The 12,371-nt window shown below is 39.3% G+C and overlaps 1 protein-coding gene across 6 annotated transcripts in view; it reads right to left on the minus strand.

Moving 5' to 3' along the window:
* Window positions 1–5,878: 5,878 nt before the first annotated feature.
* The window catches only part of relch (RAB11 binding and LisH domain, coiled-coil and HEAT repeat containing), a 56,236-nt gene continuing 49,743 nt past the window's right edge, over window positions 5,879–12,371 (minus strand). For 5 of the 6 annotated variants that reach the window (XM_061921976.1, XM_061921974.1, XM_061921973.1 and 2 more), the window contains 3 exons: window positions 10,115–10,203; window positions 9,871–9,941; window positions 5,880–6,875 (listed from right to left, as the gene is read on the minus strand). In XM_061921976.1, the coding sequence (XP_061777960.1) occupies window positions 6,755–6,875; window positions 9,871–9,941; window positions 10,115–10,203 (281 nt within the window). In that variant the 3' untranslated portion in view covers window positions 5,880–6,754. Of the gene's footprint in view, window positions 6,876–9,870; window positions 9,942–10,114; window positions 10,204–12,371 lie in introns of all 6 variants that reach the window. The other variant, XM_061921972.1, reaches the window with a different exon arrangement.

Here is a 12,371-nt window from a genome sequence, read left to right on the forward strand (position 1 = left end):
TACAAAGAGAGAGATTTTGAACTTAGCTGTCGAGGGTAATGGGTTGCAGCACAACACACACATTTTTCCCATAAAAAAACATGCTGAGAGAAGCTGTTTTGTGGTGGGGCCTCTGCAGCATGCACAGTAGCAATTAAGATTCACATATGACTTCTTTTTAGCAACGCTAAACCCCACGTTGACTCTGAACGCACAAATTATATCCACAAAATAAAGCTGCTATATGCTTGTTTTGTTGTAAGCTGGTTAATGAACATCTCGCTTCCAAATGACCCGCATGTAACCACACGCTTTCTTTTAGCTCGGTAAGCATTCTGGTCACGTTGGTTTTTGGCCTTACTTTTGAGCTAATCTGACTTCATAGAAATGCTGCAAAAGACCATTAATGCAAGAATGCTTGTGATGAGGAAAACCGAGGTGCTGTGTTTATATAAAAAGTTGTGTTCCATCTTGTTCCAGAGGTAGTAGAATTTCATCCGCTTGTTTCGGAAACAGACGTGACCTGTGACTCACTCAAGTCGCTCCTATGAGGAAGAACTGCAGACTGAGCGCCACTTCTGCACCGTGCGTATAGAAAAAGCAGGCCTAAATGTGGACACTTATTTGCATGGCCACGCCTCTTCTGGCAGGCAGAGGCATACTTGACACAAGAAGCAGAGGAATGAGCGTGCAGCAGAACACATAAAAAAAGACGGCAAGCACGCCCTCACAACAGATTCATATCAACTATTTGTCCACCTGCACGGTTATCAGGAACACAGGTTGAATATTAGCCCAAAAATGCAAATGACACTCTTTATCAATGGCAAGTAGTAAACTTGCATAATGATCAACCGCAAAATAAGCGCAAATCCTGCTCTCTTTACTGGCAACTACAATGCTTAGGTTATTATGCTCGTATTAAAAATGCTGAATGTCATCAATAGTAGACAGCTAACTTGCATCATGACCAATTGCTGAATGTTTGGCATCTTTTCTTTTTCTTACTGTGAAGTAAAATGTCATTTTTGCATCAACCCCACAGTAAGTTTTTCCTCATGGCAATAATGGTAATTAAAGCTGCAAGCAGCGTTGGTCGGGCCTGCTTTGGCTGCTGCCCCCACGACCCAAACCCGGATAAGCGTTAGAAGATGCATGGATAGCAGCTACTATTAGCAAACAGATCAACGAGGCAAAAATGACATTTTTTAGGAAAATTTTGTTTTGAAGGGGTTTTTGCCAACTTCCTGTAGCTTTTTGCTGAAAGAAGTGAGTGTATGAAAATTGGGTCTAAGTTAGACCTACATAGAAGTTTTTGTTTCATGTCGCTACGACATTCCTAACGGAAGTTACAAGCAGTTTTGTCTGTAATTTTTTCCGGTGGGGCGCTAGAGCGCAATTTTCATTTTTGGGGTTCGGTTGCTTAATATGTTGGGAAGGTTCGCCATACCGATGTGTGTGTCAAATTTGGTGAGTTTTGAAGCATGTTAAGGGGGTCAAATGACAGCGCGAAGGTGCGGAATAAAGAATAATAATAATAAAGAATAATAAAGAATAATAAAACCTTACAAATTGAATAGGGTCCTTTGACCCATTGTAAAAGGACTCCTTTGGGAGTCCTTTTACAATGGGTCTTGCGGACCCTGATTAACTGGCATCATATTCAAATACATATACAAATCATGCACAACCACTTTTCCTGTAGTTTTAAACCAAAATTATCAATTAAACAATCAATATTTATTTATATAGCCCTAAATAACAAGTGTCTCAAAGGGCAACACAAGCCTCAACGACATCCTCGGTTCAGAGCCCAGGATAAGGAAAAACTCACAACCCAGTGGGACGTCAATGTGGATGACTATGAGAAACCTTGGAGAGGAGCGCAGATTTGGGTGACCCCCGCCCCCTCTAGGGGAGACCGGATGCAATGGACGTGGAGTGGGTCTAACACAAATTTGGGCAAATTAAGGCCCGGGGGCCGCATGTGGCCCGTTACGCTTTTCAATCTGGCCCGCCGGGCATTCCCAAATTTTCTTTTTAATAATATTGTCAATATTCAGTGTTTTATCATTCATAGCTAATATTGTAAATCCCACATTCTTTATTTACATGTATATTCTGGGTGTCTCATTCAGTAACAAAAATGTAAAATTCCATTCGGTTCTTTCAGGCGGTCTCGCATAACGTTTTTAGCTTTCAATCAGACATTATTGTGAGGTTTTATACTTGTGTTCCTAAAAACATATATACCGGCCCTCACACCCATTTTTCTCTCTTAATGTGGCCCCCCAAAGAAAAATAATTGCCCAGGCCTGGTCTGACATAATATTGTAAAAGTCCACTCCATAGTGGATCTAATTAATAAAATTAGCATTTTTATTTTGACATCATCGCTGATGTCGAGTAAAGTCATTTATGCAATAAAAGAGGGTTGGTGGCCACACACAGTAAGGTGCAAAAGAAATGCTAATCAATCAATCAATGTTTATTTATATAGCCCTAAATCACAAGTGTCTGTGCTGAACAACCAATTTAAATATATATAAAAAATAAAAATAAATAATTATATATATATATATATATATATATATATATACACACACACAGGTGCTGTTCATGTTAGAATATCATGAAAAAGTTGATTTATTTCAGTAATTATATTCAGAACGTGAAACTTACATATTATATCAATTCATTACATACGTAGTGATATATTTGAAATGTTTATTTCTTTAAATGTTGATGATTAGTACTGACAATTACTGAAAATCCCCAATTCAGTATCTCAGAAAATTAGAATATTAGTTACGACTAGTACCAAAAAATATTTTTTAGAAATGTGGGCCAACTGAAAAGTATGAACATGGAAAGTTTCAGCATGTACGGCAATCAATACTTCGTTGCAGCTCCTTTTGCCTGAATTGCTGCAGCAATACGGCGTGGCCTGGAGTCGACCAGTCTGTTGCACTCCTCAGGTGTTATGAGAGCCCAGGTTGCTTTAATAGTAGCCTTCAGCTCTTCAGCATTGTTGGGTCTGGTATCTCGCATCTTCCGCTTCACAATACCCCATAGGTTTTCTATGGGGTTAAGGTCAGGTGAGTTTGCAGGCCAATCAAGAACAGGGATACCATGGTCCTTAAACCAGGTACAGGTAGATTTGGCACTGTGTGCAGGTGCCAAGTCATGTTGGAAAATGAAATCTTCACCTCCATAAAATTGGTCCACGGCAGGCAGCATAAAGTGTTCTAAAACTTCCTGGTAGACTGCTGCATTGACCCTAGACCTCAGGAAACACAGTGGACCAACACCAGCAGATGACATGGCACCTCAGACCATTACCCATTGTGGAAATTTGACACTGGACTTCAGGCAACGTGGATTCTGTGCCTCTCCTGTCTTCCTCCAGACTCTGGGACCTTGATTTCCAAAGGAGATACAAAATTTACTTTCATCTGAAAACATAACTTTGGACCACTCAGCAGCAGTCCAGTCCTTTTTATCTAGAGCCCAGGCGAGACGCTTTTGACGTTGTCTCTTATTCAAGAGCGGCTTTACAGAAGGAATGCGACAGCTGAAGCCCATGTCTTGCATACGTCGGTGCGTGGTGGTTCTTGAAGCACTGACTCCAGCTGCAGTCCACTCTTTGTGGATCTCCACCACATTTTTGAATCGGTTTTGTTTGACAATCCTCTCCAGGGCGCGGTTATCCCTCTTGCTTGTACACTTTTTTCTACCACATCTTTGTCTTCCCTTCGCCTCTCTATTAATGTGCTTGGACACAGAGCTCTGGGAACATCCAACCTCTTTGGCAATGACCTTTTGTGTCTTGCCCTCCTTCTTTAAAGTATCAATGGTCATCTTTTGGACAGTTGTCAAGTCAGCAGTCTTCCACACGATGATTGTGTGTCATACAGAATCCAAACGAGAGACCATTTAAAGGCTTTTCCAGGTGTTTTGAGTTAGTTAGCTAATTAGAGTGTGGCACCAGGTGTCTTCAATATCTGACCTTTTCACCATATTCTAATTTTCTGAGATGTTGAATTTAGGGTTTTCATTGGTTGTCAGCTATAATCATCTCCTTTTTGGCAAAAAACATTTGAAATGTATCAGTCTGTTTGGAATGAATGTATACATTCTACAAGTTTGACTTTCTAAATGGAATTAATGAAATAAATCAATTTGTTCATGATATTCTAATAATATGACCAGCACCTGTATATAAACGCAAAAAATATGTATTAGCCATTTTTATTGTATAATTTGTGTATCAAATCTGACAATTTGTAAAATTTCTGCTCCTGGCCTCCCACTATAGTTGTGAATTGCAAATGACGAGCACCAAACATACGCTATTTCTACGTATATTTTCTCCATTTACAACTACCGGTACTTAAAATTAGCATTTTCCAGATTAATATTGTAGATAGATAATGTGTTAAATCCACAATAACGTATATTTTTTTTGCTGGTGGGCTCCCTCTACTGTCATGAACTGCAACTTAACTGCATGTGTCAACAACGGCACCATCATCCGCAAAAGCCTGTGTCAAACTCAAGACCCGGGGGCCAGATCTGGCCCGCCACATCATTTTAAGTGGTCTGCCTCTTCATTTTAAACAGCCCGCCATATCATTTAAAGTAGTCCGCCACATAATTGCCTGCTGGGTCATCTTATGTGGTCCACCAATTTTGACAGAAAAATGTGCTGTATGTTTTACTAATATAATTTGATCATACAATGTTCCAAACCTTTTTTTTTTGGTTATCTGCTTGTCATCTGGACTAATGATTACAAAGCAAGTTACAAATTAAAATTGTCATAATCTAAGAGTTGCATATGCAAAATGTATCTAGGCCAGTGGTTCTTAACCTGGGTTCGATCGAACCCTAGGGGTTCGGTGAGTCGGCCTTAGGGGTTCCGCGGAGGTGAAAACACACCCGACTCATCGTGTAAATAAAAACTTCTCCCTATCGGCGTATTACGTATACAGCAACAGCAAAAGTCACACTGATTTGCAGGTGTGTAATTTGTTGTGAGTTTATGCACGTGTTGGTTAAGTTCTTTGAACAAGGTGATGTTCATGCACGGTTCATTTTGTGCACCAGTAAAAAAACATGGTAACACTTTAGTATGGGGAACATATTCACCATTAAATAGTTGCTTATTAACATGCAAATTAGTAATATATAGGCTCTTAACTAGTCATTATTAAGTACTTATTAATGCCTTATTCTAACCCTGGCCCTAACCCTTTTAAATTAAGTCTTTGTTACTTAGAATATGTTCCACATACTAAAGTGTTACCAGAAACATATAACTGTCTTGAATTTGACAAAAAAAAACAACATTTTATTTTTCACTAAGAAGGGTTCGGTGAATGTGCTTATGAAACTGGTGGGGTTCGGTACCTCCAACAAGGTTAAGAACCACTGATCTAGGCTATCATACCCTTCTATTCATACATGCAGCCCTCTAAGGGCAGCCGTAATTGCGATATGGAACCTCAATAAAATGTTTGACACCCCAGCGCTAAAAAAGAATGTATGAATTGCAAATGAACATTGGGTTTGGACAACAATTTTGCATGCAAACACTCTACACAGCTATGGATAGATATTTGGTTGCCATGACAACAACGAAGTCTCTTCTTTAAAAATAAAAATAGTTTTATGGAGTATAAGGTCACATTCCTCCATACTATGGTGTTGTGTCCATGCTTAAACTGGGACTTTTTCTGCAGGAAACAGTTGGGAATGCCCCATAAATTGGACTTTGGTTTGTTGCACGCAGACATTAGAGCACATCAAAGTGTTGGCGATGAGGGGCGGGACTACCCCGAGAATTTGTCTGTCAAATGACTTTTTTTTTATTGCCTTTAGCACCTGTTGTTACTTTTGAGCCATAAAGCACTTTTTCTCTTTTAAATACACAAATGATATTTTATTACACCATGACAGAGATTCCAAATATACACGAGTACCATCCACTCACTTCAGTGTATGATAAACATTTTTTTTTCAGTATAACTCACCCCCCAAATGTCCATATAGGAAATAAAGTAAAATGCTCAGAGATAAACTATAATGGACCCAAAGAATGTTAAATGTTATAACAGAAAAAAACGCAACAGTAGTGATCAGATTAAATGTGCATTAGATTTAAGGAAAATAAAGAAGTGCAAAATTCTTTGGAATCTGGAAATAAAGTGTATTCTCCTTCATTAAGACATAAATAAGTTATAAAATAGACGCTTTTAAAACTGACAGACTTTTTAAGGAAACAAAGGCAAGACAATGTAGAACTTCAAGTAGGCGTTGTTTCGGTACCACGCGCCCTCACTCACTGTACACTCGCGTTTTAAGATCCACTTTAAGTAATTTTCACTCAGACTTGTTGAAGATCGCAGGCCGTCCGTGAAGTGTTCGCTCCAAACTTACATAAAAAATGTGAGCATGTGTTTCCGCCTCCAACCTAATGGAAAGATTGTTCCAGTGATACCGCCAAATCCTGAAATGTCCCAAAAAGCTGTCCCACCTGCCATGACTCTGGGCGAGCGAATGTCAATACTGGTCAGTTTCTTCCTCTGCCGCGCTCCTTTTGTAAAAGAAGAAGTCAAACAAAAAGTGACTGATAAAAAAAAAAAAGTAAACCATCCGTGATGAGGCTGCGAAAAAAGTAATGAAAAAAAAAATCCTTTAAAACACGTCACATTTGATTTGTTATCTATTTGGAGCACGGCTGACGAGTCGTCTAGTTTGCGCTGTTCGTCGTTCACTTCTTCCTCTGGAAGACGGTGGCCAACATGGCGCTCGATGTGGTCAGCTGACCCATCTTGCTTAGGAACTTGGTCTTGGCGTCCTCGCCCACCAAACTGGATGTAATGGATATAGAGCTATAGAAACACAAAAACGTACAGTAAAATTTCCCATTTTAACCTTATTCTCCAATTTTAAGTTGAATTGCTTGGTGAGTTTTGGATTTAAGTGGACTACCTGCGGTTTTACAGTCTAATGGCTCCATTACTTCCTCTTTTGAGTAAGCTGTTACAAGCTTCTTCTAACTAAAGTACACACTCCAACTATATAGTTAACTGCCAACTCTCCTATAGTTGCAGGTTGTGTGGTCTAAAAATTATAATAAATGCTCTAGCTTTGGGTCAAAACTGCTTGCAACCATAAAATGGGTTTTTTATCAACTCCAAAAGATGTCAGCAGTTTGAACCCCCTCTACATGTGCTTTAAAATGTTGCTGTAAAATACATGCGCCACACTGTCGCTCGCAATTATCTCATCACTGCAAAGGTTATTAAAATCAGCTGTTTTTTGCGGTTCTGAATCGATCGACGAGTGTGCAAGTGTACCTGATGTTGAGAACGGGTGAATATATACGTTTACGAAGCTTATTTTTGATCATGTCAGGATAAAAATAGCGGTGACACCTTAAAAACAAATATTGAAACGGTGTACATTTTTAAAAGATGAATTAGATTACTTTTAGGGGGTAAGGTTTTTTATATTGGAACGCTTCCAACAACGGACAGCTTGCAGACAGCTTATAAAAAGGACTGTGGAGAAAAATGTACACCAAAGTATATCCAATACATATTAACTGAACCACCAAGAAGTGTTTTTAAATATACAAACCCCATTTCCGTATGAGTTGGGAAATTGTGTTAGATGTAAATATAAACAGAATACAATGACTTGCAAATCCTTTTCAACCCATATTCAATTGAATGCACTACAAAGACAAGATATTTGATGTTCAAACTCATAAATTTTTTTTTTTTGCAAATAATTAACTTAGAATTCCATGGCTGCAATACATGCCAAAGTAGTTGGGAAAGGGCATGTTCACCACTGTGTTACATCACCTTTTCTTTTAACAACACTCAATAAACGTTTGGGAACTGAGGAAATTGTTGAAGCTTTGAAAGTGGAATTCTTTCCCATTCTGGTTTTATGTAGAGCTTCAGTCGTTTAACAGTACGGGGTCTCCGCTGTCGTATTTTACGCTTCATAATGCGCCACGCATTTTTGATGGGTGACAGGTCTGGACAGCAGGCGGGCCAGGAAAGTACCCACACTCTTTTTTTTTTTTACGAAGCCACGCTGTTGTAACACGCGCTGAATGTGGCTTGGCATTGTCTTGCTGAAATAAACAGGGGCGTCCATGAAAAAGATGGCGCTTAGATGGCAGTATATGTTGTTCCAAAACCTGTATGAGCCTTTCAGCATTAATGGTGCATTCACAGATGTGTATATTACCCATGACTTGGGCAATAATGCACCCCCATACCATCACAGATGCTGGCTTTTGAACTTTGCGTCAATAACAGTCTGGATGGTTCGCTTCCCCTTTGGTCCGGATGACACAATGTCGAATATGTCCGAAAACAATTTGAAATGTGGACTCATCAGACCACAGAACACTTTTCCACTTTGCATCAGTCCATCTTAGATGATCTCAGGCTCAGAGAAGCCGGCAGCATTTCTGGATGTTGTTGATATATGTCTTTCGCTTTGCATAGTAGAGCTTTAACTTGCACTTACAGATGTAGCGACGAACTGTATTTTGTGACAGCGGTTTTCTGAAGTGTTCCTGAGCCCATATGGTGATATCCTTTAGAGATTGATGTCGGTTTTTGATACAGTACCGTCTGAGGGATCAAAGGTCATGGTCATCAATGTTGGTTTCTGGCTATGCCGCTTACGTGGAGTGATTTCTCCAGATTTTCTGAACCTTTTGATGATATTACGGACCGTAGATGTTGAAATCCCTCAATTTCTTGCAATTGCACTTTGAGAAACGTTGTTCTTAAACTGTTTGACTATTTGCTCACACAGTTTTGGACAAAGGGATGTACCTCGCCCCATCCTTTCTTGTGAAAGATGGAACATTTTTTGGGAAGCTGTTTTTATACCCAATCATGGCACCCACCTGTTCCCAATTAGCCTGCACACCTGTGGGATGTTCCAAATAAGTGCTTGATGAGCATTCCTCAATTATATCAGTATTTATTGCCACCTTTCCCAACTTTTTTGTCACATGTTGCTGGCATCATATTCTAAAGTTAGTGATTATTTGCAAAAAAAAAAATGTTTATGAGTTTGAACATCAAATATGTTGTCTTTGTAGAGTATTCAACTGAATATGTGTTGAAAATGATTTGCAAATCATTGTGTTACAATTATATTTACATCAAACAGAATTTCCCAACTCATACGGAAAAGGGGTTTGTAGATTGTAATCATTGATGGTCCTCTTTAATCCCCTGTCTGTGCGGTCAACTTTCTCCATCCATCCATTTTCTACAGTTTGTCCCTTTCAGGTTCACGGGGCAGAGGGGGAGTTTGGGGGGGGGGGGGGGGGGGGGCTGGAGCCTATCTCAGCTGCTTTCGGGCGGTAGGTGGTGTACGCCCTCGACAAGTCACCACCTCATCGCAGGGCCAACACAGATAGACAGACAACATTCACACTCACATTCACACACTCGGGACCATTTAGTGTTGCCAATCAACCTATCCCCTGGTGCATGTCTTTGGAAGTGGGAGGATGCCGGAGTACCTGGAGGGAACCCACGCAGTCACAGGGAGAACATGCAAACTCCACACAGAGAGATCCCGAGGCCGGGATTGAACTCAGAACCTTGGTATTGTGAGGCACATGCACTAACCCGTTTCCAAGTGCTTCCCTTCAACTTTCTCATATACTCCAAACGGTTAAAGATTTCTTAGAAATTAAATAGTTAATTATCACAAGTTCAGCCTCGTTCCCATCATTGCCAACTTCCAATGTTATTTTTACAGTTTAGGCAATTAAAAAACAAAACACAAAGAAAAATGGCCGCAATGCAATGTGTGGCACTATTTTGAAATTCTTCTCACCCTTGTGCATCTCCCATTCCTCTGTTCTCCACCTTGATCTCACACTCTTTGACCATGGAGCTGAGAATCACCTGCGGAACACATGACAGATAAGCATAATGGTGAAGATGACGTCTGGAAAAAAAACAAAATGGCAAGAGTCCAGAGTCGGCTGATTGTTAGTCACATTTGGGGAAAAATTATTCGCGTGAGATTTGGAGACGCAAATAAAAGGAGTGGGAAACATAACCGTGTGTCTGCTGACCTCGTGCTCCGGGGAGAGCTGCTCCATGTCGGCACGGAGACACCTGAGACCCGGCAGGAAGTGGTTGATCATCACTTCCTCAGAAATGACTGTGAACGAGGTCAAGGGCTGAATCATACGCAAACATGTGTGTGTCCTCCAGAACATTCCTGATTTTGAATATCTGACGCAATGTGGTTGAATCAGCTGAGTTCAAAGATAAAAAACTGCATGCTCCCGGTCACTTCTCTAAATGTAGCAGACACAAAGATTCAAAGCTAATTCCTATAGAAAAGCAATTAATATTGGAAATGTGAAAGACACAAGGAGAGTTGAATTAGGTCTTTTAGAAATCTATCAACCAAATGTCAACCAATTAACTGCTCAAGACCAGCTGAGGTCAAAGGGGAACCCATTGCATGCACTTTCGCACTGTAGCAGTTTAATATCAAAGGCGAGTTACTACACAAACGAGACACCTATTGATCTTGAATATCTGACTGAAAATAGCAGAGGTGTCAAAGGTTCAGTTAATACATGCTTATGCTTATGCACTAAAATTAGCTAATGCAACAAAATTTCGTTGTTATCTGTACTGTAAAGTTCAAATTTGAATGACAATACAGGAAGTCTAAGACTTATGGTCTATGCCAATTACACAATTTCACTTATAATTGTGTAAACAAAACAGCTTGTTTTGTCAAAGTAAGATCCTTATTGATTTTGAATATCTGACACAATGTGTGTCAGGCAGCTGAATCAGCATTTTTCTTGTCTTCAACCTTGCAGTTTTCAGATGAGTTGTAGATATTGAAAAACAAGTTTTCTACTTAAAGCAAGAACACAATTGATTATATCAGACTAAACACAGCAGATGTCGGCAAAAGTCACAATTCCAATTTGGATACAAGTTTAAGTGAAGTCTACGCGTTACAATGTCAGACAGGACAGCAGCAAAAACTGTTTCTCTTCTTGTGTAGCCCTGCTGCCCTTACTGTTTGTTTTTAAATCTTTGCATGGACTGGCACCTCGGTATATCTCGGACCTCATCCAAATTTACACTCCTGCGCGCGCTCTGAGGTCCGAGAGTCAGTTCCAGCTTGTGGTGCCCAAGACCAGACTTAAGACCAGGGGAGACAGGGCCTTCTCTGTGGTCTGCCCTAAGCTCTGGAACACTCTGCCCCTCCATGTTCAAACTGCTTCCACAGTGGAGTGTTTTAAGTGTCTTCTTAAGACCCACTTTTATTCTTTGGCTTTTAACACTACGTGAGTTGTGTGGTCCTCTGTCCTCCTCTGTGTTTTTTTATACATTTTGAATTCTATTTTAACTGTTTTAATTGCTTTCAGCCTTTTAAATTGTTTTTAATCTTATTTAATTTTATATTGTTTTTATATTGGTTTTATATTTATTTATTTTTATTCAGTCATTGGTGGAGTATACAGTAATATTGTTTTTAACATGGCTGTGCAGCACTTTGGAAACATTATTGTTGTTTAAATGTGTTATATAAATAAAGTGGATTGGATTGGGCCAATAAATCAATAGGTCAATCAATCGAACGATAAATGAAAATGAACTTGATATCTTTATTTCTTAAATTTTCCATGTTCATGTGAGTTTGTTTTCTTCAAACCCAATGAGCAAGATGGGGATATCAACATGGACGAAGGGGCAAATTTACCAAATTTGTTGGAAAGTGATGGCAACAATTAAAAATCATAAACCACAGACCCAGTTTTAACAACGAGGTGAAAACTGCACTTCAATATGTTTAAGTACATTTTTTTTTTTGCAAAAAAATACAATTCTATATTACGTTGGTTTGTTTACATATTTGGGATCATTCAAAGGTCTTCACTTTCCAATTACAACGGTAAAAAAACACTTAATAAAAAAATAAAGTATTGCGTTTGAAAGGGTTACTTGCATTATTAATAAATATAATAGGCTCCAGCACCCCCGCCAGCCCGAACTGGACAAGCGGTAGAAAAATGGTTGGATGGATGATTACATTGGTGCCTAATTTAGTCTAAAAAATAATGCTGACAATAATATGGTTTAGCGGCAGTAACTTGTGGGCCTGTTCAGTGATCTTGAATTTTGTGGCAGGGACAAATGTGTTCCTACCATCTTTAATAGTTTATTTATTTGCAAGAATATTTTAAATTAAATCAAAAACCCTGTTCAATTTAAATTTGTCACAAGATGGTCAAGAATACAGATTTCCTAAACAAAAGACTTACTGATTTTCAATGTAAAATTACAGAGCAATGAGCC

The sequence above is a fragment of the Nerophis ophidion genome, linkage group LG15, assembly GCF_033978795.1.
Source record: "Nerophis ophidion isolate RoL-2023_Sa linkage group LG15, RoL_Noph_v1.0, whole genome shotgun sequence".
Taxonomy (NCBI): domain Eukaryota; kingdom Metazoa; phylum Chordata; class Actinopteri; order Syngnathiformes; family Syngnathidae; genus Nerophis; species Nerophis ophidion.